The following is a 27,150-nucleotide window of genomic DNA, read 5'->3' on the forward strand; positions in this document are numbered from 1 at the left end:
TGTGTATATACATAAAGTGTGTGTATATACATAAAGTGTGTATATATACATAAAGTGTGTATATATACATAAAGTGTGTATATATACATAAAGTGTGTATATATACATAAAGTGTGTATATATACATAAAGTGTGTGTATATACATAAAGTGTGTATATATACATAAAGTGTGTATATATACATAAAGTGTGTGTCCATCTCAAGATCCAGCAGGATAGATAACTCTTAGTCTTTTTCTCTCTTTTTTTCTTTTTTTTTGAATACATATAAAACTTACCAATTGATATAAATTGTGTGTATATACATAAGGTGTGTTTCTCCATATCAGGATTAAGAACTGGCAGATCCAGCAGGATAGATAATTCTTACTTCTTACTTTTTCCTTTTTTGTTTTTTTTGTGTTGTATTTATAACATACCAATTGATATAAACTGTGTGTATACATAAATGTATATTATGTGTGTGTTAGCCTCAGGACCCAGCATTGGCAGATCCATAAGGATAGACAACTCTTACTTTTCCTTCTTTCTGGGGTTTTTCTTTTCTGTTTTGTATATAATTAAAGGGACATACTCTAGTTTTTAAACACTAAGGCATATTTTTTACTACTGGAGCCATTTTTTATAACTGAAATAATACTTTACTTAGATTTTATTGTTTAGATTATCCATTTCTGTACATTCGAAGTGTTTTTGGTCATCCTGGTGTTTTTAATATCACAAAATGTATTTCTCATATTTTTTAAAACATACAGGTTTGCGTCTGAGAAGTAACCGTTATGGAGTCAAGTTTTAGTCTATTTTCATAGGGTATTTTGCTATTTCAAAGTCACAGACAGATGTTTCACTCAATTGTAACTTTATCCAAATGTGATACAGGTTTGTAGATTAACTAAACTTAGTGATGTACAATGCCAGCCACCTCCCCAGTTCAATTACAGAACAGCAGGCCTCGGATTGGGTAGGATTTTTTTTTTTTTTTTTTTTTTTTTAGGGCATTACATCCAGAAAGCAGGGCAACAATTAAGGCAAACTTCAACCAGTGTCTTTATATAACATAACAGCACATTCAATTCAATGTAAAGATGTGTGAAAGGTTTCATGTTTTCATAGTCAAACAACTTTCAGGACTTGTGTTCAAGTATGATGACCAGTTAGTAACATGGGAAAGCAAGATGCAGCCAGTTTGGCCGTGAGACTTGTGTTCAAGTATGATGACCAGTTAGTAACATGGGAAAACAAGATGCAGCCAGTTTGGCCGTGAGACTTGTGTTCAAGTATGATGACCAGTTAGTAACATGGGAAAACAAGATGCAGCCAGTTTGGCCGTGAGACTTGTGTTCAAGTATGATGACCAGTTAGTAACATGGGGAAACAAGATGCAGCCAGTTTGGCCGTGAGACTTGTGTTCAAGTATGATGACCAGTTAGTAACATGGGAAAACAAGATGCAGCCAGTTTGGCCGTGAGACTTGTGTTCAAGTATGATGACCAGTTAGTAACATGGGGAAACAAGATGCAGTCAGTTTGGCCGTGAGACTTGTGTTCAAGTATGATGACCAGTTAGTAACATGGGAAAACAAGATGCAGCCAGTTTGGCCTTGAGACTTGTGTTCATAGTATGATGACCAGTTAGTAACATGGGGTGGATGGGGGTGGGAGGTAGCCCAGTAGTAAAGCACTCACTTAACGCACGTTCGGTTTGGGATTAATCCCTGTCGTTGGGCACATTGGGCTATTTCTTGTTCCAGCCAGTGCACCGGAACTGGTATAACAAAGGCCATGGTATGTGCTATCCTGTCTGGGATGGTGCATATAAAAGATCCCTTGCTACTAGTGGGAAAATGTAGTGGATTTCATCTCTAAGACTATATGTCTAAATTACCGAATGTTTGACATTCAGTAGCCGATGATTAATAAATCAGTGTGCTCTAGTAGTGTTGTCAAACAAAACAAACTTAACTCTTTAATTTTGAGGGGATTAAGGCAAGTGATTAGGGAATTAGGTCATTAAATTGGAGTCCTGGAACAGCGCTTGGTGTTTTAGATATACCATAACTGGCGTCGGTGGTGCCGAGGTTAAGCCATCGGACATAAGGCTGGTAGGTACTGGGTTCGCAGCCCAGTACCGGCTCCCACACAGAGCGAGTTTTAACGACTCGTGGGTAGGTGTAAGACCACTACACGTTCTTATCCCTTGCTGCTAATGGAAAAGAGTAGCCCATGAAGTGGCGACAGTGGGTTTCCTCTCTCAATATACTGTATGTCCGACGCCATATAACCGTAAATACAAATGTGTTGAGTGCGTCGTTAAATAAAACATTTCCTTCCTACTATACACCCTCTTCTCTCTCATTAACCACTAACAACTAACAACTAACAACTAACAACTAACCTGTTGTCCTAACAGGCAGCCTAGATACATGTAGCTGAGGTGTGCGCCCAGGCCAGCATGCTTGAACCTTATTTGGATATAAGCACGGAAATACGAGAAGACAAAGACATATCATAACCAGTAATATATTGTGATGGGTTGGATTTGGAGTGTCACATGGTATTTTTTGTAAGTATTTCCCCAGTGGACCTTGACCTTTGACACGGAACTGTCTGTTTTGGTACAGTGCAACCTGTACTCCACTGGGCTCAACTGGTGCCAGTTAATACTTGGCTAAATGCCTGGACATTGTAGTTACACAATGTACACCTGACCGTGATGAAATGCACATATCATATGATATACACCGGCAGAAATACCTGTTGCATCAGAATGGCATGCAGTGTTTTTAATACAGCCGTACATATGTGCACGCACACTGTGTCAGTTATCATGCGGATCTAGGGTCAGGATTTAGCTCAGTCGGTGGACTGCTTGCTCGAGATGCTTACGTCGTAGGATCGACTCGGTGGATCCATTCAGCTGATGGGTTTTTTCTCGTTCCAACCAGTGCACCACAACTGGTCAAAGGCTGTGGTATGTGCTTTTCTGTGTGTGGGAAAGTGCATATAAAAGATCCCTTTTTGTTGCATTAGGAAAGATGTAGCAGGTTTCTTCTGATGAAGGAAATGTTTTATTTAACAACGCGCTCAACACATTTTATTTACAGTTGTATGGCGTCTGACATATGGTTAAAGACCACACAGATATTGAGGCAGGAAACCCACTGTCGCCACTTCATTGGCTACTCTTTTCGATTAGCAACAAGGGATCTTTTATATGCACCATCCCATAGACAGGATAGCACATACCACGGCCTTTGATGTACCAGTCGTGCTGCACTGGCTGAAGCGAGAAATAGCCCAATGGGCCCACTGATGGGTATCGATCCCAAACTGACCATGCATCAAGTGAACGCTTTATCACTGGGTACATCTCGCCCCAGACTCAATCTCGAATGTAATTTGTATGGTGTTGACCGGCCTCAGTGGCGTCGGTCTACAGGCTGGTAGGTATTGGGTTCGGATCCTAGTCAAGGCATGGGATTTTTAATCCAGATACCGACTCCAAACCCTGAGTGAGTGCTCCGCAAGGCTAAATGGGTAGGTGTAAACCACTTGCACCGACCAGTGATCCATAACTGGTTCAACAAAGGCCATGGTTTGTGCTATCCTGCCTGTGGGAAGCGCAAATAAAAGATCCCTTGCTGCTAATCAGAAGAGTAGTCCATGTAGTGGCGACAGCGGGTTTCCTCTCAAAATCTGTGTGTTCCTTAACCATATGTCTGACGCCATATAACCGTAAATAAAATGTGTTGAGTGCGTCGTTAAATAAAACATTTCTTTCTTGTATGGTGTTGCTATGGTGTTAAAGTCTCAAATTCTGATAGTCTTGAATCTATCTGTGGGAAAGAACTTTTCTTTTCTGAACTTTGTTTATGGGGTGGGATGTAATAATAAGATCATTGACCTCGTAGACGTGGTGCTTTTTTTCTCATCCCAACCAGTCTATTCCACATGACTAATTAATGTATTGTGTGACAAAGGCTGTGGTATGTGCTGTTCTGTCTGTGGGAAAGAACGTTTTTTTTCTGTCCTGTTGTGTTTATGAGGTAGACTGTGTAATAGAACCAATTGACCTCATGCGTTTCTCTCATCCCAAACCAGTCCGTTCCACGTGACTAATGTAATGTGTGACAAAAGCTGTGGTATGTATGAACAAAGAAATGTACACCGATTCTCATTTCTGCAGTACTCATTGTGTAGTCTGTCGTGTGATGTCACGGCTGACGTGTATGTTAAGGAAGTCCCATTCATCATTATGTGTGCATGTATCTGAACCATCACCATATGTGGGAGATAAAAGTCTGACCCAGTGTGACATGCTGTTGTAGTAGGCATGTGCTGCAGGGCTGTAACTAGAGAAGGCAGTGTGACATGCTGTTGTAGTAGGCATGTGCTGCAGGGCTGTAACTAGAGAAGGCAGTTGCCCCCACCCTCCCATGTCCTAGTATATAGATATACATGAAAAAAAAAATTGTTTTTGTTTTTGTTTGTCTAGTGGGAGAATTGCTCAACAGATTAAGCCCAGATTATTCTTTATATTTATTTTTAAAAATTCTTATTATAATTGTAATTATTTTTTTATTATTATATTGTTATTGTTATTTCTTCTTCTTATTATTATTAATATTTCATTCATTTCATTTTAAGTTATTTTCATGCTTATATCCAATTAAGGGTCAAGCACGCTGTCCTGGGCACACCCACCTCAGCTATCTGGACTGTCTGTCCAGGACAGTGGGTTAGTTGTTAATTGTTAGTGGTTAGTGAAAGAGAAGAGGGTGTAGTGGTCTTACACTCTGGATGGGAGACGGTCCCGGGCTGCGAACCCTGTACCTACCGGCCTGTAGTCTGATGGTTTAACCACGACACGACCGAAGCCGGTTATTATTTAACTACGTGTAGTCCCCTACTGGTTCAGCTGGAGGGAGGGGAGTACTGATATATATGGCTTAACCACGACACGACCGAAGCCGGTTATTATTTAACTTCGTGTAGTCCCCTACTGGTTCAGCTGGAGGGAGGGGAGTACGGATATATATGACTTAACCACGATACGACCGAAGCCGGTTATTATTTAACTACGTTTAGTCCCCTACTGGTTCAGCTGGAGGGAGGGGAGTACTGATATATATGGCTTAACCACGACACGACCGAAGCCGGTTATTATTTAACTACGTTTAGTCCCCTACTGGTTCAGCTGGAGGGAGGGGAGTACTGATATATATGGCTTAACCACGACACGACCGAAGCCGGTTATTATTTAACTACGTTTAGTCCCCTACTGGTTCAGCTGGAGGGAGATGAGTACTGATATATATGGCTTAACCACGACACGACCGAAGCCGGTTATTATTTAACTACATGTAGTCCCCTACTGGTTCAGCTGGAGGGAGATGAGTACTGATATATATGGCTTAACCACGACATGACCGAAGCCGGTTATTATTTAACTACGTGTAGTCCCCTACTGGTTCAGCTGGAGGGAGGGGAGTACTGATATATATGGCTTAACCACGACACGACCGAAGCCGGTTATTATTTAACTACGTTTAGTCCCCTACTGGTTCAGCTGGAGGGAGGGGAGTACTGATATATATGGCTTAACCACGACACGACCGAAGCCGGTTATTATTTAACTACGTTTAGTCCCTTACTGGTTCAGCTGGAGGGAGGGGAGTACTGATATATATGGCTTAACCACGACACGACCGAAGCCGGTTATTATTTAACTACGTTTAGTCCCCTACTGGTTCAGCTGGAGGGAGGGGAGTACTGATATATATGGCTTAACCACGACACGACCGAAGCCGGTTATTATTTAACTACGTTTAGTCCCCTACTGGTTCAGCTGGAGGGAGGGGAGTACTGATATATATGTTTTGCAGGGCTCACACTGGAATGAAGTTTAGTTTAGCCAATTTAAAGACACATGTATGTTGAGTATTTTCTTGAAAAAAGTCTTAAAATGTAACAAACTTTCTTTTTTAGCCAAAGACTACATTTTATAGCCACTTAATTTGTATAAAAATGAGCAATGGACTGGGTGGGTTTTGTAGTTGGTCATCTGTATGTCGGTGAACGTCTGTCTGTCTGTCTGTCTGTCTGTCCCACATATAAATATAGTTTTGCAAACTTTTTTTTTTCTTCACAATGCTACAAAATAATTGAATAATTGTGTGCATGTATAGCTTTGTCACGTAGAGTTATAAAGATTGTGTTGGACTTTCATAGCTATTTGCCCATTTTTGACAGAGTTATGGCCCTTGAACTTAAAAAATACGAAAATATTTTGGGCCTTTCTTTCTGTCTTTTTCTCTTTTTCTTTAATTGGCTTTGTGTTCCCCCTATATGGGTCGGCACACAAGTCTTACTTGCAGATGCTAGATCCTATACACAATCAGGGACTTAGGCTTTGTCTTGATGCTTTTAAAACATCTCCTGTAGAGAACTTGTACGCTGATGCATACTAACCTTGTTTGGGTGCTAGACGTGCAAAGCTTTCTCTGCAGTATGCCACCAAGATTAACTCATTACCAAAACATCCTACACATAATGCGGTGTTTGACAACAAATATATGAAGTTGTTTGATGCAAGGCCAAATGCTATTTGTACATTTGGTCTTCACATTAAGTGTTTTTTGTCGCTTTCTATAATATGGATTTAACTGACACTTTGGAAACTCCTTCAAATTTTGTTTTACCACCTTGGTGTATTACACCACCTAAAATTGTGTTTGATCTTGTGCATCTGAAGAAAGATCGTGCAGATGCTGTTATTTATAAACAGTTTTTCATGGAAATTCAAGAGAAGTACCGTGATTACATTCCTGTTTATACAGACGGATCACAACATGGGAAATCTGTGGCTTGTGCTAGAGTTTTTCCATGAGACTGCCTGACTCAGCATCAATCTTTAGTGCTGAAGTTTGGGCAGTCATTAAAGCCTTGGAAGAAATAAAGGATTCTAGTGCATCCAAATTTATTATTTTTACTGACTCACTTTCATGTCTCCAAGCTTTGTGCAATATGAAGCTGGACCATCCCTTAATTGGGATGGTGATACGAAAGTGTGTCTTTTTATCTATTGCCAATAAAGATGTTGTATTTTGTTGGGTGCACAGCCATGTTGGTATCAGGGATAATGAAAAGGTGGATTCTGCTGCCAAGTCTGCTTTGGATTTGCCTCATGCCAGGGTTGGTGTGCCCTATACTGATTTTAAATATAGTATAAACAAATTTATCTTTTCGGCTTGGCAACATGATTGGGACGGTGCGGTTGCGAACAAGCTTCATGCTATCAAGCCGGTCTTGGGAGAGTGACAGTCCTATAGACAGTGTAGGAAGGATGAAATAGTCTTGTCATGCTCGCATCAGTCAAACATATCTGACCCATTCATTTATCTTAAAGAAAGATCCTCCACCTCAGTGTGAGCACCATCAGTGTACTCTGACGGTGCGCCACATTTTGGTAGAGAGTAAGCATCTTAAAGAAACTCGAAAATATATATTTGGACAAACAATTGTGATGGAATCTTTTCGATTCCATCCAGAAATTATTTTACAATTTTTACGTGATATTGACTTTTATTCTAAGTTTTAATATTATCTATCTGTGATATTTGTATTTTTGCACAGTTGTTTACACTGTGTTTTATTTAACTATTGCATTTTTATATTGATGTTGATCATCACATTGTTTTTCCATTACCACGGTTTGACACCCAATAGCCAATGTATTTTTCGTTAAATATTCATTCATTCATTCATTGTGTCATCCTATTATTTTAGGCTTGATAATGATATGACCTTGAGCTGCATTATCACTCAATCACTGATAAAGCAACAGTGAACTAACTCCGATAGCTTATTTCAACACGATCGAGGTCTTGTTTTATCACAGGGTGTGTTTAATATTGACATTAGTGGGACAAATGTTCTACACTGTAGGTGTCTGTTGAAAGATGTAGCGATGATGTTACGGAACTATATGCAGTTACTTTGTGAGGTATAGGTGTTGCAAGTTGAATGTGTATGTATACTATTAAAGGGACATGCAGACCCTAGTTTTTAAACACTAAAGCATATTTTTTAACTATTATAGGCAGTTTTTTGTAACTGAAATGATACTTTACTTAGATTTTATGGTTTAGTGGATCAATTTCGTACATTCGAAGTGGTTTTGGTCATCCTGGTGTTTCTAATATCACAAAAATACATTTCTCATATTTTTTTTAAACGCACACGCATCTGTGAAGTAAGGGTTATGGAGTCGAGTTTTAGTCTATTTTTAGAGGGTATTTCACCATTTCAAAGTCACAGACTCATGTTTCACTCAGTTGTAACTTTATCCAAATGTGTTCCAGGTTTGTAGATTAACTAAACTAACGGTAGTGTTAATTTTCACGGGTTGGAACTACGGTCTGTTCCTTTAAATTAGGTTAGTATTCATACACAGTCAAACTGATAACTCCAACTTGAAGGGGATGAGGAAATAGTTCAAGTTTCAGGGAGTTGGAGTTTTCGAAATTAATATATAAGAGTTCAGATTTGCAGCTGGATGATTTCGCTTAATATTGTAAGAAGCATGCGCTTTGCTGCATGCCTCTGAACTCTGAAAACTATGCATCCCCAGTTGAAAGGTGAATTAATATATCAGTCACCTCACCCCACCCCATCTCATCCCACCCCACCCCACCCCACCCCAGTTGTTGGCATCTTCGACACCTGTGGAACATTCATTTTGTGTATATTGTAAAAATAAGTAAATAAAACAAAAAAGATAACCAGATGAATTTAAAATATATGCTTGGGCATATAGGCTACATGTATTTATTGACAGAAAAAAAGAAGGCGGCATTTACATACATATATAAATAACAGAAAGTAATGTTGACATATTTTACAGATGTTAAAACATGCCAGAACGTAACTAAGAAATAAAACACTGAATACCGAATAACACTATAAGTACATTTGTTTTACACAAACTTATTTACGCTTCGCACTTCTACTTTCTTTCTCCAATCTGGCCACCCACCCCCATTTCTGGGCCCTATGCAAGATTGCATTGATGACAAGAAAGCAGAACTTTTTAAAACAGATCTGGCAAACCCCACGTTACTGGGTCCTTCCCCAGATTGCTCATCTGTGATGTATCAGTTTTTAACATAACTAAATTATTGGTAATTGTTAAACATTAACTGATATATAAATAGAAAAGCTAAAGTTTGACACAATTCACGCCTTTGCGAGCAAAAACAAACAGCTCTAACAATTCTTACAAATGCTCTTTAAAGTTAACCAGACTGTTTCTGTAATTAAGTATTATGTAGCGAGGCTCTCCACCATGGACGAACACCGACAACCAAACACAGGATCATTTCGTTCTGCTTAGTCGACAATCTATTATTCCGTAATTGTCACCTTAATCCACGACAGCCATGACCACCCGAGTCAGGTGCGCTTCGCTTGATTGACATGATTGACAATACATTCGTCTTTAAAATACTATCGGCAATCACAGTTTGATCAATCCACATGTGTCGAGTTTTAGAGGTGCATACTCTATTATATCTGTATGGCGGGACCAAAGAATTAGGTCGAGAGATCGAGTTTTCGAAGGTTGTTATTACTAATTTGTATAGCAACTCGGCTGGGACCGTCGCTTCTAATTGAGAGATCGAAGTTTTCGAGAGATCGAAGGTGGAATGTTCGAAGTTTGACTATTAAAATAACCATATCCACCCCTCCCAAGCGCATGTTTGAGAATTATTTTATGCAGGGTGTGTCTAGTCTGACAAGTGAAGTTTTAGGGGGGGGGGGGGGGGGGGGGATGAATCATGTTCTCCAGGAAATATATATTATGTAAAACCTGTCTAAACCGGATCAAAAGAAAGAAATGTTTTATTTAACGACGCACTCAACACATTTTATTTACGGTTATATTGGGTCAGACATATGGTTAAGGACCACACAGATTTTGAGAGGAAACTCACTGTCGCCACTACATAGGCTACTCTTTCCGATTAGCAGCAAGGGATCTTTTATTTGCGCTTCCCACAGGCAGGATAGCACAAACCATGACCTTTATTGAGCCAGTTATGGATCACTGGTCGGTGCAAGTGGATTACACCTACCAATTGAGCCTTGTGGAACACTCACTCAGGGTTTGGAGTTGGTATCTGGATTAAAAATCCCATGTCTCGACTGGGATCCGAACCCAGTACCTACCAGCCTGTAGACCGATGGCCTAACCACGATGCCACCGAGACCGGTCAAACCGGATCATGATGGTGACCTAATATTTATCCAATTTAGACACGACCAGGGGCCTAATTCACAAAGGTCTCTTAGGCTCTGCTAGACAACAAAGCATCCTCTTTGTAAGTCTTTTAGCATTGCACTACGAGATCGCAAAGTTGCGAGAGTTTAGTGAAATAGTGAATTTTTAATATGGAAAATATCAATAGAGTCTATGTTAATCAGTATTTGTCGAGGCTCTGCTGAGACAAATACCGATTTAAAACTAGACAAGGTTGATATTTTACATATTAAAAAAACATGTGTAGCAAATTCTATTTATCCTAAGACATTTCTAAAATAACATATTAATTCAATTTTTAGTAAATCACAGCGCTAAAGTCGCCACCATCGTTAATATGACGTCATCACGATTAGGACAAATTAGTTAGACGTCACACATTTTAACTAAATCTTTGAAAATGTTAAGCTCAGGTACACAGGTCTTGTTGGCTTGTAAGCAAATAACCCATCCACAGCAACACATTACCTAGAGACCTTGCAAATTTGCACACCATTATTAACCGGGTTAATACACTAAAATTATCACATTTATGACATGGATATCATGGGTAAATATGTGTCTATCATTTATATTGCACATAGGGTACACTAGTAGCTATATAAAACATTTAAACCAAAAACAAAAAGTTAAAAAGCTCAATTGATTGGTTAATTCATTGAAAAACTCACCTAAAATCGTGAATGTGGGTTTGTTTCACAGTCCTGTGTTTCCTTCCAGTACACATGCTGGTAATAAACTGCAGAACCCCGTCGATTCCTCTGTGTGTATACATGTATATGTCCAGACTCTAAAACTCCTTACGAAATCGTGGTCAGTTCATTGCATCTTTTCACAGTACACCACGGTTCAAATATGTTCCCCACATTAACTGGATTATTCGGAACAGTTTTACACCCAGATTAGTCTTATAGTCTTAGCTGTTATGGCATTCATGGTAGTCGGTAATATTGTAATTGCAGGCATGTATGTGGCCATAAAACCATGATAAACAACTTTTTACTGTCAAATGGTGAATACGTAGGTTATAGGTAGGTCTGTCGACTGCATGTTCACTGCATGTTCACCACGTAACAGGTTAGCAGACATTCAGGTATTCAGTCATCACATGTGCGCTGCATTTGCTGATTTCTGCCAAATGTCATCGGGCTATAAATAGTGACATGCATTATTTGTACAGGTACATTGTTAATGTGGCTTAGTGCTGGAATCTGTGTGTAAATACATATATGAATGTACCCGAGTTTTAAGTATGAGTGCAATACAGCTGAGTGATTCTCTCGTCAGAGGCTCCGATGGTCATTTGTACAGACGGGTAAGCAGATTTGTTTCAGACTTTTTGTGTGGTCCGTTTATTTAGACTGAATTTCATATTTTTGTCATGTCCTCAACTTGATGATAATATTATAGTGAATTTAAAGGTGCATGTTAGGTGTGTGTGTGTGTGTGTGTGTGTGTGTGTGTGTGTGTGTGTGCGTGTGTGTGTGTGCGTGTGTGTGTGTCTATATATATATTCGATACTGTGATGCAGTTTTGTCTCAGACTAATGGCATTGAAGAGACATGGCCAAGGACATACAGAAATGCATTTGTACAGAGAATTAAGTGATGTTGTGAGAAGTTCTGTGTTATCATATCACATGGCAGTAGCACACACGTGTGTTACCAATTTAAAGAAATATGATTGGATATGCTCCTAGGTGATGACCTGGGCCCTGTTCTACGAACGATCTTAGAGCTAAGATCACCTCAGTGCATAATTACCATGTGCTCTTAAGGTCATCTTAGCACTAAGATCACTTTGTGGAACAGGGTCCTGTTCACCACAGCCATATCATCCAATGAAATAAGCACAATTGAAATTTATTGCTCTGTGACATCAGGTCTCTGATAATTGAAAATCGGCATGACCCATTTTTCGGTATGCGGAAATAAATCCAGGTAACCCATTTCCTTTTTGAGTAACCCAAGTAAATGGTTCTCAAAATTTCCCCTTGTTTTTTCAATGTTGAAATAGACCAACAAGTTCGCCTATTGCATATTTTTAGAATTTGTATGCTCCCGAATAACGCTATAAAAGGCGAAGTGTAATTGGTCGATATTAAAATTGTTATTTATAGATAAAAATTTCATTTAATGTCACCTGGACATGGGAGTCTGCGCAATGCTGTTTGATCTACTGGTAGACCAGTAGAGCTAATTTTAATTGAATTAATATGAAACTGATGGCTCTAAGTTAATTTGAAACGCAATATTCTGTAAATGTGTTTTAGTTGCAAAAGAGTATTGTAAACCTGGCTTTGAGGATATGTAAGAACTGAACTACTAGATTTGTATTTGTTAAGATATCATTTCTCTAACAATTGATTGTTTGTAAATGTATCCAACATATGTTGTACATAAATTTAGCTCATTAAGTATGTTTTGAAACTGCTCATTATAAGACAAATGGCATCCAACGCTCAATCACGTGCTATTCTCTTTGGGTAAGGGCAGGACGTAGCCCAGTGGTAGAGCGCTCGCTCGATGCGCGGTCGGTCTAGGATCAGTCCCCGTCAGTGGGCCCATTGGGCTATTTCTCGTTCCAGCCAGTGCACCACGACTGGTATATCAAAGGCCATGGTATGTGCTACCCTGTCTGTGGGATGGTGCATATAAAAGATCCCATCTGTGTGGTCCTTAACCATATTTCTGACGCCATATGACCATAAATAAAATGTGTTGAGTGCATTGTTAAATAAAACATTTCCTTCCTTCTCTTTGGGTATAAAGCAATATAGCCAGAATTTCGTATGCCCGTTGTGTCCTTGATGTGAGATGGTGGAGTTCAAGTTAAACAAACTTTAATTAACATTGTTTATGGTTGGCCATGACACCTGTATTGGGAACGCAAGGCTGGCTGAACAAGACTAATCTAATAACTGGCCAGTCGGGCTTTCTGCCAGATAATAACCTGTGGGTGTATACATACATCATTACATGTACATAATAAAAATAAAACGACTTGTGTGGGTTTGAAATGTTTTGAAATTGGACGTTGCATTTCATGCATTAATTTTTCACAAATTTTAAATCGCATTTCCCTTATTATCATCTATCTACAAATTATAAAAATATATCCATTACTTAACAGGCATTCTTCCAGAAAATAATCTTTTGGTACATGTATGTATAAAAAAACAAAAACAGATCATAATTAATATGTAGGTGGTTATGGGTCTGAAATCATTTGAAATTGGAGATATATAAATAGAAGATACTTCCCGAATATCTTGTGATATCATAATTTATCAGTACGAGTTGATAAAAGTGTGAAATCCAAAACTTGCCGAGGACTTTTATACTTTTATCAACGAGTGCTGATAAATTATGCTATTACAAGACACAAGGGGGGTATTCTTTTTATCATCCATTAGAGGCGTTTGTAGGAGATATCGCTGGCACTATATTTGCAATATTCTCCTAGGAAATATCACTCCATAGATTTCAAAGAATATTGTTTACAACTGTCTCAAATGAAAAGAATGATAATGGATGATAAAAAGAATACCCCTCGTGTCTTGTGATATTATAATTTATCAGCATTTGTTGATAAAAGTATAAAAATTCTCTGCAAACCTCGGATTTTATACTTTTATCAAGTCGTGCTCATGAATTATGATATCACAAGACACGAGGGGAGTATCCTTTATTAATTAGAACGCAGTGATTAAAAGTTACCCAATCAAGATTATAAGACTCGATATCTCCTAGGAGAATATCACAGGAGATATAGCAAATTATAGTGCCAGCGATATTTCCTACAAAAGCCTTTAATGAATAATAAATACTTTGACAGCCATTCTCTTAATATAATCTATCTAAAATAAAATAAAAATTAATGTATCCATTAATCTGCTAAATTTTGGGGTACATAACTTTACTCTTCTTACCCTCTGGCAAAAATCCCGATTATTTCCAAGATTTTTTATGAACGTAATTTTACCCTCCATACACTCTGGCAGAACTGAAGCCTTCCAAGATTACACCAATGTGTTGAAGGGTCAAGGATCGGTCTATGAACATGAGCAAATATAATTTAAAAGAACAAAGAACAAAAAACACATCATTGAATCGGTGTTGCATTTTGGTTAGTGTGAATCAGATACATGTACATAAATTGTATGGTAAACCTGACACATAATGTCATGTGTTGGATTCAACTGGTGATGATTGCATGTAAGAAGGATACAGATCGATGATTACATGTCAGAACGATACAGATCAGTGTCCGGAGCACAGAATGTTAAAGTACGGTATATGGTTACACCTTCACAATGCAGTTGAGTGGTAAAGTGAGCAATCGTAGTCCAGAGTAGTTGCTCAAGAGGAACCTCACAAATCTGGAACATGAAGACGGTTGTTAAGGTGTAGTATGCGTGGCGGTGTAGGGGTAGGAATGTGTGAGAGTGTGGGTGGGTTTTGTTTTGGGAGGTTGGGGGAGTGCAGGGAACAATTTGTTTTCAAAATCTTGATTAGTAATATTTCTAGTCAATTGAAGGCAATTGTCCAGGTGCAGTATGCACGAATGAGGGTCTTGGGGATGTTTGTGGTAGGTGGGTGTGTGAGTGGGGGTGGATGTTTGTGTGTGAGGGAGTGCATGGAATATTTTGTTTTCAGAATCTTGATTAGCAATATTTGTAGCCAATTGAAGGCAATTGTCCAGGTGCAATATGCATGTGTGCATGCACATGCATGCGAGTGTGTGTTTTTAAAAGTAATTGTGTTTAATTGTGGTTCGTCTTGTGTTTGCAGTTTGACCTCACCAAGCTCGAACATGAGGGTGGTTACTACATCCAGGCCCAGCAGTTGCAGGCTGCGAACGCCCGATCGCACCTCGAACACATGTGTGCCCTCGACATCGACTCTGAGCCACACATGGTCCGGATGTCCGGGATCATATGTACCATCGGTGAGAACCGCAAATTAATTTTTAAAAATTATTTATTTATATACAGAGTTGAAAGGTTTCCTGATTTATTAAAAAATTCCAGATTTTTTTTATTCCAAACTGACCTCACATCAAGCGAACATTTTACCACTGGGCTACGCCCCGCTCCTATCTCTGTTTTATAATACATGCATATTAAAATGTTCTGTCGTTTGACTTCTGGGTAACATCTAGGGCATTATCAACAGAAAGGGGTGGGGCATAGCTCAGTGGTACAACGCTCTATTGTTGCACGGTTGGTGGGCCCATTTGGCTATTTCTCGTTCCAGCCAGTGCACCACGACTGGTATATCAAAGGCTGTGGTATGTGCTATCCTGTCTTTGGGATGGTGCATATAAAAGAGTAGGCTATGAAGTGGCGACAGCGAGTTTCCTCTCTCAATATCTGTGTGGTCCTTAACCATATGTCTGACGCCATATAACCCTAAATAAAATGTGATAATTGAGTTGTTAAATAAAACATTTGCTTCCTTTATCAACAGAAAGATCTGCAGCAGTAGAAAAAAAAAAAAATAATGAAAATAAAAACTTCAATCTGTTTAAATATATTAAAGTCACTAACCATATCTTGTATAAGCTAGGGCGGAATGTTGCCCAGTGGGAAAACACTCACTTGATGCACGGTCAGTCTAGGATCGATCCCCATCGGTGGGCCTATTGGGCTATTTCTCCCTCCTGCCAGTGTACCACGACTGGTATATTAAAGGCCATGGTATGTGCTATCCTGTCAGGTATGGTGCATATAAAAGATCCCTTGCTACTAATGGAAAAATGTAGCGGGTTTCATCTCTATGACTGTGTCAAAAAATGACCATATGTTTGACACCCAATAGCCGATGATTAATAAATCAATGTGCTCTAGTTGTGTCGTTAAACAAAACAAACTTCCTCTTCTTGTATAAGCTACTATAACTACTAGGATGACAAGAAACACTTCATCATGTACTTGCTGTTACAGCTCAAGTTTGACTTTAATAGCAATTTACCCCTTGGCCCTTGAATATACACATGTAGGAGATGGGAACATTTACCCCTTGGCCCTTGAACATACACATGTAGGAGATCGGAACATTTACCCCTTGGCCCTTGAACATACACATGTAGGAGATCGGAACATTTACCCCTTGGCCCTTGAACATACACATGTAGGAGATCGGAACATTTACCCCTTGGCCCTTGAACATACACATGTAGGAGATGGGAACATTTACCCCTTGGCCCTTGAACATACACATGTAGGAGATCGGGAACATTTACCCCTTGGCCCTTGAACATACACATGTAGGAGATCGGAACATTTACCCCTTGGCCCTTGAACATACACATGTAGGAGATCGGAACATTTACCCCTTGGCCCTTGAACATACACATGTAGGAGATCGGAACATTTACCCCTTGGCCCTTGAACATACACATGTAGGAGATGGGAACATTTACCCCTTGGCCCTTGAACATACACATGTAGGAGATGGGAACATTTACCCCTTGGCCCTTGAACATACACATGTAGGAGATCGGAACATTTACCCCTTGGCCCTTGAACATACACATGTAGGAGATCGGAACATTTACCCCTTGGCCCTTGAACATACACATGTAGGAGATAGGAACATTTACCCCTTGGTCCTTGAATATACACATGTAGAAGATCGGAACATGTATTGGGCCTGGTATAGGGGACATGTATTGCTTTAGCAGTAGTCTCAAAATGCTTATTTATTCAGTGATATTATTATTATATATTTTTTTTCTTTCTCGCCTGTAGGCCCAGCCTGTAGAGAGGTACAGACCTTACAAAGGATGATAATTGAAGGAATGAACATCGCCAGATTAAACTTCTCCCATGGCACATACGAAGTAAGTACAGTATCGTACTCGGGGGTTTAGGCAGAAGCCCATGAAATAATAATAGTTTGGTGAATTTGCTACGGAAATCTGTCGCCAAATTGAAGTTTCATTTAGCCAATAAGCAAAAATGCCAGAACATCCATAAAAGACGCACGATTTTCGAATTAGCTTTTTGGCTAATTGGTAAAGAAATTTATTCGCCAAATTAAACTTAAATTCACATTTAGTGAATTTGGCAAATGGTAGCTTAAATTAAACACTTACTGTGATTTTAAATAATTAAATTTATGTCATGGATTTCATTAATAAAGTGAACATCGCCAGGTTAAACTTCTTCCATGGAACATACGACATAAATACATCATCATCGTATTGTGACTTTAAATCATCAAATTTATATCAAGGATGTCATTAATAAAGAGAAGTGGGCGGGATATACATGTAGATCAGTTGGTAGAGTGCTCACCTGAGATGCTTACATCGTAGGATCGAATCACGTCTGTAGAACCATTTTCTGACATATTCCCCCCCCCCCCCTCCCCCCCCGTCACAGCCACTGTACCACGACTGGTATATGATATCAAGGGCCATGGTATGTGTTCTCCTTTCTGTGGGAAAGTGCATATAAAAGATCCTTTGCTACTAATGGAAAATATGTGGTGGGTTTCCTGTCTTAAGATTAAGAATTACCAAATGTTTGACATCCAATAGCCGATGATTAATTAATAAATCAATGTGCTCTAGTGGTGTTGTTAAACAAAACTAACTTTAAAACAGAGATAAAAGTGGGCTACAGCTAATAATCTGTAATTTTAATTTGTATTTATTTTATTTTTAAAAAACCCTTTTAATTAAAAAATTTTTAAGATAATTGCCGGTTGCATGGTTACTGAGATTGGCCATATAGAGTTAGGGTTGGACAGTGATCTACAATGGCGACCCCCATTCAGAATGTATGCACAGTATCAGGCCGGTTGCATGGTTACTGAGATTGGCCATATAGAGTTAGGGTTGGACAGTGATCTAACATGGCTACCCCCATTCAGAATGTATGCACAGTATCAGGCCGGTTGCATGGTTACTGAGATTGGCCATATAGAGTTAGGGTTGGACAGTGATCTACAATGGTGACCCCCATTCAGAATGTATGCACAGTATCAGGCCGGTTGCATGGTTACTGAGATTGGCCATATAGAGTTAGGGTTGGACAGTGATCTACAATGGCGACCCCCATTCAGAATGTATGCACAGTATTAGGCCGGTTGCATGGTTACTGAGATTGGCCATATAGAGTTAGGGTTGGACAGTGATCTAACATGGCTACCCCCATTCAGAATGTATGCACAGTATCAGGCCGGTTGCATGGTTACTGAGATTGGCCATATAGAGTTAGGGTTGGACAGTGATCTAACATGGCGACCCCCATTCAGAATGTATGCACAGTATCAGGCCGGTTGCATGGTTACTGAGATTGGCCATATAGAGTTAGGGTTGGACAGTGATCTACAATGGCGACCCCCATTCAGAATGTATGCACAGTATCAGGCCGATTGCATGGTTACTGAGATTGGCCATATAGAGTAAGGGTTGGACAGTGATCTACAATGGCGACCCCCATTCAGAATGTATGCACAGTATCAGGCCGGTTGCATGGTTACTGAGATTGGCCATATAGAATTAGGGTTGGACAGTGATCTACAATGGCGACCCCCATTCAGAATGTATGCACAGTATCAGGCCGGTTGCATGGTTACTGAGATTGGCCATATAGAATTAGGGTTGGACAGTGATCTAACATGGCGACTCCCATTCAGAATGTATGCACAGTATCAGGCCAGTTGCATGGTTACTGAGATTGGCCATATAGAGTTAGGGTTGGACAGTGATCTAACATGACGACCCTCATTCAGAATGTATGCACAGTATCAGGCCGGTTGCATGGTTACTGAGATTGGCCATATAGAATTAGGGTTGGACAGTGATCTACAATGGCAACCCCCATTCAGAATGTATGCACAGTATCAGGCCGATTGCATGGTTACTGAGATTGGCCATATAGAGTTAGGGTTGGACAGTGATCTACAATGGCGACCCCCATTCAGAATGTATGCACAGTATCAGGCCGGTTGCATGGCTACTGAGATTGGCCATATAGAGTTAGGGTTGGACAGTGATCTACAATGGCGACCCCCATTCAGAAGTATGCACAGTATCGGGCCGGTTGCATGGCTACTGAGATTGGCCATATAGAGTTGAGATTGGACAGTGATCTAACATGGCGACCCGCATTCTTAATGTATGCACAGTATCAGGCCGGTTGCATGGCTACTGAGATTGGCCATATAGAGTTAGGGTTGGACAGTGATCTACAATGGCGACCCCCATTCAGAAGTATGCAAAGTATCAGGCTGGTTGCATGGCTACTGAGATTGGCCATATAGACTTGGGATTGGACAGTGATCTACAATGGCGACCCCCATTCTTAATGTATGCACAGTATCAGGCCGGTTGCATGGCTACTGAGATTGGCCATATAGAGTTGGGATTGGACAGTGATCTACGATGGCGACCCGCATTCCAGAATGTATGCACAGTATCAGGTGAAGAGCAGGCAGTGTTTTTTTTTTATTCTGCCTCTATTTTAATAAATGTTTGTCAGGTAACCGTATTGATTTTCCGAGAATAAAATCTTCCCAACTAAATGTTGGTCTTGTTTTACAGTCTGAGGTACACATGTGTTACTAACGGGCGTGTTTGTGTTTAATCCCTTTAGTCAGTGGCAGAAACCCAGCTGTGATATTTGTATTTTTGCTGCACAGTTCTTTACACTGTAATTTAATTTAACAGTTTTACATTGGTGTTGATCATCACATTGTTTATGCATTTACCTTTGTTTGCCACCTGACAGGACGATGTGTATTTATTTTTTTGTGCTGGGGCGTCGTTAAACATTCGTTCATTCATAATGCCAATTATCAATAAATTTACAAAAATGACAGATTATTAAAACGAACATTCTTTCTTTTCGTTCGCTTGTTGACTACATGTCGAGGCCAGCAGTGACTATGGACGATACTGTTCTCTGTAGATCACTTCTTGTGCCATACAGCTTCTTCTGGAGAGTTGTTGTAGTTGTCCAGGTAGTCTCCCTTAGCTGCTTTAGGTTTATGCAGTCTAAAACGAACATTAATTTATGGGTTGTTTCTGTTGTGTTGCAGTATCATGAGGGTACCATCCAGAACATCCGTAAAGCTGTGTCTGCATTCAGTGAACCGCGATCAATCGCCATCGCCCTCGACACTAAAGGGCCAGAAATCCGAACCGGACTTCTTAAAGGGGTAAGACGTGACGTCAAACGGGGAACGTTTTGTTTTTTAATATTTTTGGTTTTCTGACAGTTGTTAATCACTTTAAAGAATATTATGTTATATATTGTGGTATATTATTTAACATTTTGGAATATATTTAAAGTTTTAGAATATCATTTAATATTTTAGAATATTATTTACAATTTTAGAATATTATTTAATATTTCGGAATATTAATTAACATTTTAGAATATTATTTAATATTGTGGACTATTTAATATTTTAGAATATTTAATATTTCGGAATATTATTTAACATTTTAGAATATTATTTAATATTTTGGATTATTTAATATTTTAGAATATTTAATATTTTGGAATATTAGTTAATATTTTGGAATATTAGTTAATATTTTAGAATATTATTAAACATTTTAGAATATTATTTAACATTTTGGAAGTGATCTCTGAATTTCTTAAGTTTTGTAACATGTTACTGAACAAAATGTTCTCTGTAGAAAGAATAATTTTTCTGCCATTATTCCAACCACCAAAGCTTTATACTTAGTGGTAGTGCAAAGGGTCATGGGTTACCGTATATCTTCGCCTGTAAGTCGATCTCGGCTATAAGTCGAGTCCCTAATTTCAAGCCCTGAAAACGTATTTTTTTATTGACCCGTTTATAAGTCGACCCATGAAAAACAACTTATAAATATTGAAATATTTCTTATTTTCAGCACATGAGAACAATAATGTACAATATTTGAACAAAAGAAAATTATTTTACAAACTTTGGTTTTCACGTTTTGTACATCGCAATATAATCAGACTATTCCAATCAAACTATCATTATTACATAGCATCAAAATGAAATATTCCCTTAGTAGAGAGTGAAAGCTGTTTGACTGTTACTGTATGGTACTGTACAGATGGTTTTGTGCAAAGACAACAACTTTATTTATAAACACTGCCAACAGATCACTACGATAAAACTGAAAGTATCACGTTTTGCCGCCATATTAATACATGTAAGGAGGATAACTCTGGAAAGTACACTGGTTTTTGTACCAAATGATGTGTGTCCCTATTGCTCTAGATAGTGAACTGCAGAGATCAGTCTATTTTAAGGGAAAGCTCAGTAATATTCATGAAGTTAATCACCGCCAAAACATTGTTTGAACAACCATTAATGCCAGTGACCAGATTTCAAAATAAACACAGGCAACAGGTAGTTAGTATTGTTTACATTTTTACTATTAGTGATGACTGTTAATTTAACTAAGTGGACTGTTGTCTTGGCATGTGAGTGAGATCGTACGCCTTTTCGCATAACCAAAACCGTTCTAATGCCCCCAAAAAAAGGTTATTAAAAATAAATGTGTCAAATTAACATATTTGAGTATAAATACATGGCATACTTCAACAATAAAACTTGTAAAATAATCCCCAAAACTAATATTTTTTGGTGAAATATTTTTACCCTCTTATAAGTCGATCCCCCAACTTATAAAATAATTTTTGGGTGAAAAAAATTCGACTTATAGGCGAAGATATACGGTAGATCACTTCTGACGGGCTTAGGCCTTGTTAAATCTTAAAGGGACAGTCCTGATTTTACAACCATTGTAAAATGTTTTCAACCCATAGAGCCTTTTCGCAAAAATGTATATAGTATGAAATAGTAGTCGCCAACAAGGCTCTGTTATCGCAGACATCTTACAAGGATTGATTTTCTTGAGACTCGTGTCAGAAAAACCTATCTACAAAAGGACTCGTGCCAGAAACTTCTTGTCTCCTTGTTATAATAAATGTTGAAGCGTAAAGTGTTATTTTGCAGGATGTGACGGCGGAGCTGAGCCTGAAGACAGGGGAGAAGATCCGCCTGACCACCGACAAGAAGTACTACGAGCAATGCACCAAGGATCACCTGTACGTCGACTACGTCAACATCACCAAGGTCATGAAGGTCGGGGGACGCGTCTACATCGACGACGGGCTCATCTCCGTCAAGGTCCTCGCAAAAGGTGAAATCACTGAAATGTCACAATTTACCAAATGTTTGACATCCAGTTAGATTTAATTTAATAATAAATCTGTGTGCCCTAGTAGTTTCGTTAAACTTTTGTAACTTCCATTTATTGAAGTGTCTGAAATTAGCAAATGTTTGACATCCAATTAGATTTAATTTAATAATAAATCTGTGTGCCCTAGTAGTTTCGTTAAACTTTTGTAACTTCCATTTATTGAAGTGTCTGAAATTAGCAAATGTTTGACATCCAGTTAGATTTAATTTAATAATAAATCTGTGTGCCCTAGTAGTTTCGTTAAACTTTTGTAACTTCCATTTATTGAAGTGTCTGAAATTAGCAAATGTTTGACATCCAGTTAGATTTAATTTAATAATAAATCTGTGTGCCCTAGTAGTTTCGTTAAACTTTTGTAACTTCCATTTATTGAAGTGTCTGAAATTAGCAAATGTTTGACATCCAGTTAGATTTAATTTAATAATAAATCTGTGTGCCCTAGTAGTTTCGTTAAACTTTTGTAACTTCCATTTATTGAAGTGTCTGAAATTAGCAAATGTTTGACATCCAATTAGATTTAATTTAATAATAAATCTGTGTGCCCTAGTAGTGGCGTTAAACTTTTATAACTTCCATTTATTGAAGTGTCCGAAATTACCAAATGTTCGACATCCAATTAGATTTAATTTAATAATAAATCTGTGTGCCCTAGTAGTGGCGTTAAACGAAACAAACTTTTATAACTTTCATTTATTGAAGTGTCCAAAATTAATAAATATAATAAATCTGTGTGCCGTAGTAGTATAGTTAGACGAAACAAACTTTTATAACTTCCATTTCAGTGAAAGTTATCGAAAAAGGTGAAATTATTGAAGTGTCAATTAAATAGAATGTGAATCTCACTTCCATTTCATATCATATTTACCTGTATGTCCCTCACTAAAGGTCATAACAGTAAATTATTTCATTCAGGACATAAACATAATACGAAATGGAAGGTCATTTAATATCCTATAATAACGAGCCCTGTATATTATTTTCAGGCAATGACTATCTTGATTGTGAGATGGAGAATGGTGGGGAGCTAGGAAGGTTTATTTAATATCCTATAATAACAAGCGTTAACAAGCCCTGTATATTATTTTCAGGCAATGACTATCTTGATTGTGAGATAGAGAATGGTGGGGAGCTTGGAAGGTTTATTTAATATCCTATAATAACAAGCGTTAACCTATAATAACATTGTGAGCTTGGAAGGTTTAACCTATAGCCCTGTATATTATTTTCAGGCAATGACTATCTTGATTGTGAGATAGAGAATGGTGGGGAGCTTGGAAGGTTTAGTTAATATCCTATAATAACAAGCCTTGACAAGCCCTGTATATTATTTTTAGGCAATGACTATCTTGATTGTGAGATAGAGAATGGTGGGGAGCTTGGAAGGTTTAGTTAATATCCAAGCGTTATATATTATTTTCAGGCAATGACTATCTTGATTGTGAGATAGAGAATGGTGGGGAGCTAGGAAGGTTTAGACCTATAATAACAAGCCAAGTGTATATTATTTTCAGGCAATGACTATCTTGATTGTGAGATAGAGAATGGTGGGGAGCTAGGAAGGTTTAGTTAATATCCTATAATAACAAGCCTCGACAAGCCCTGTATATTATTTTTAGGCAATGACTATCTTGATTTTGTGATAGAGAATGGTGGGGAGCTAGGAAGGTTTAGTTAATATCCTATAATAACAAGCGTTAACAAGCCCTGTATATTATTTTTAGGCAATGACTATCTTGATTGTGTGATAGAGAATGGTGGGGAGCTTGGAAGGTTTAGTTAATATCCTATAATAACAAGCGTTAACAAGCCCTGTATATTATTTTCAGGCAATGACTATCTTGATTGTGAGATAGAGAATGGTGGGGAGCTTGGAAGGTTTAGTTAATATCCTATAATAACAAGCGTTAACAAGCCCTGTATATTATTTTCAGGCAATGACTATCTTGATTGTGAGATAGAGAATGGTGGGGAGCTTGGAAGGTTTAGTTAATATCCTATAATAACAAGCCTTGACAAGTCCTGTATATTATTTTCAGGCAATGACTATCTTGATTGTGAGATAGAGAATGGTGGGGAGCTTGGAAGGTTTAGTTAATATCCTATAATAACAAGCCTTGACAAGTCCTGTATATTATTTTTAGGCAATGACTATCTTGATTTTGTGATAGAGAATGGTGGGGAGCTAGGAAGGTTTAGTTAATATCCTATAATAACAAGCGTTAACAAGCCCTGTATATTATTTTTAGGCAATGACTATCTTGATTGTGTGATAGAGAATGGTGGGGAGCTTGGAAGGTTTAGTTAATATCCTATAATAACAAGCGTTAACAAGCCCTGTATATTATTTTCAGGCAATGACTATCTTGATTGTGAGATAGAGAATGGTGGGGAGCTTGGAAGGTTTAGTTAATATCCTATAATAACAAGCGTTAACAAGCCCTGTATATTATTTTCAGGCAATGACTATCTTGATTGTGAGATAGAGAATGGTGGGGAGCTTGGAAGGTTTAGTTAATATCCTATAATAACAAGCCTTGACAAGTCCTGCATATTATTTTCAGGCAATGACTATCTTGATTGTGAGATAGAGAATGGTGGGGAGCTTGGAAGGTTTAGTTAATATCCTATAATAACAAGCCTTGACAAGTCCTGTATATTATTTTCAGGCAATGACTATCTTGATTGTGAGATAGAGAATGGTGGGGAGCTTGGAAGGTTTAGTTAATATCCTATAATAACAAGCCATGACAAGCCCTGTATATTATTTTCAGGCAATGACTATCTTGATTGTGAGATAGAGAATGGTGGGGAGCTTGGAAGCAAGAAGGGCTGTAATTTGCCTGGGGTTCCCGTTGATTTGCCGGCTGTCTCTGAGAAGGACAAAGAAGATCTGCAGTTTGGTGTTAAACAGGGCGTAAGTAACAGAAGAAACATACACAGGGTACAATATTTCATGTGAACCGTTGTTCTGTTCGCGTGTCGGTTACGCAACTTTAAAATCACGAGAACCGCCAATCGGTTACGTGATGAACAATTACATTCTAAAATTAAAAAGTACTGTATACTAGTAATGAAAGAGAAAATCAGTTTGTTTTTAAATACTTTTGAACCGCCAATGTAGCACAGAACCGTAGTCCAAGTGTTTTAGGATTAGGTAGGCCTAACTCATTGGTTACAAGAACTATATTCATGTAACCGAATAATCGGTTAACTAAGTAAAACTCGCGTGAACTAAATTCCGTTTACCCAAGATTGTGAAATATTGTCCCCTGCATCCATAAACTGTGTTCACACTTACACTTTACTCTATAGTCCGTCCCACAGAGAACAACATTTTCTTACTATGGTATTCATACTACAAGTTATTGTCCCCTGCATACATAAAGTGTGTTCACACTTACACTTTACTCTATAGTCCGTCCCACAGAGAACAACATTTTCTTACTATGATATTCATACTACAAGTTATTGTCCCCTGCATACATAAAGTGTGTTCACACTTACACTTTACTCTATAGTCCGTCCCACAGAGAACAACATTTTCTTACTATGGTATTCGTACTACAAGTTATTGTCCCCTGCATACATAAAGTGTGTTCACACTTACACTTTACTCTATAGTCCGTCCCACAGAGAACAACATTTTCTTACTATGGTATTCATACTACAAGTTATTGTCCCCTGCATACATAAAGTGTGTTCACACTTACACTTTACTCTACAGTCCGTCCCACAGAGAACATCATTTTCTTACTATGGTATTCGTACTACAAGTTATTGTCCCCTGCATACATAAAGTGTGTTCACACTTACACTTTACTCTATAGTCCGTCCCACAGAGAACAACATTTTCTTACTATGGTATTCATACTACAAGTTATTGTCCCCTGCATACATAAAGTGTGTTCACACTTACACTTTACTCTATAGTCCGTCCCACAGAGAACAACATTTTCTTACTATGATATTCATACTACAAGTTATTGTCCCCTGCATACATAAACTGTGTTCACACTTACACTTTACTCTATAGTCCGTCCCACAGAGAACAACATTTTCTTACTATGGTATTCATACTACAAGTTATTGTCCCCTGCATACATAAAGTGTGTTCACACTTACACTTTACTCTATAGTCCGTCCCACAGAGAACAACATTTTCTTACTATGGTATTCGTACTACAAGTTATTGTCCCCTGCATACATAAACTGTGTTCACACTTACACTTTACTCTATAGTCCGTCCCACAGAGAACAACATTTTCTTACTATGGTATTGTACTACAAGTTATTGTCCCCTGCATACATAAACTGTGTTCACACTTACACTTTACTCTATAGTCCGTCCCACAGAGAACAACATTTTCTTACTATGGTATTCGTACTACAAGTTATTGTCCCCTGCATACATAAAGTGTGTTCACACTTACACTTTACTCTATAGTCCGTCCCACAGAGAACAACATTTTCTTACTATGGTATTCATACTACAAGTTATTGTCCCCTGCATACATAAAGTGTGTTCACACTTACACTTTACTCTATAGTCCGTCCCACAGAGAACAACATTTTCTTACTATGGTATTCGTACTACAAGTTATT

At 38.4% G+C, this 27,150-nt stretch overlaps 1 protein-coding gene across 1 annotated transcript in view; it reads left to right on the forward strand.

Moving 5' to 3' along the window:
- The window catches only part of LOC121373763 (pyruvate kinase PKM-like), a 98,626-nt gene that overhangs the window by 37,155 nt on the left and 34,321 nt on the right, over nucleotides 1–27,150 (forward strand). Inside the window, 5 exon segments of the mRNA XM_041500519.1 lie at nucleotides 15,114–15,270; nucleotides 17,075–17,166; nucleotides 20,376–20,495; nucleotides 22,302–22,488; nucleotides 25,320–25,462. Of these exon segments, the coding sequence (XP_041356453.1) occupies nucleotides 15,114–15,270; nucleotides 17,075–17,166; nucleotides 20,376–20,495; nucleotides 22,302–22,488; nucleotides 25,320–25,462 (699 nt within the window).

This window comes from Gigantopelta aegis, chromosome 5, assembly GCF_016097555.1.
Source record: "Gigantopelta aegis isolate Gae_Host chromosome 5, Gae_host_genome, whole genome shotgun sequence".
Taxonomy (NCBI): domain Eukaryota; kingdom Metazoa; phylum Mollusca; class Gastropoda; order Neomphalida; family Peltospiridae; genus Gigantopelta; species Gigantopelta aegis.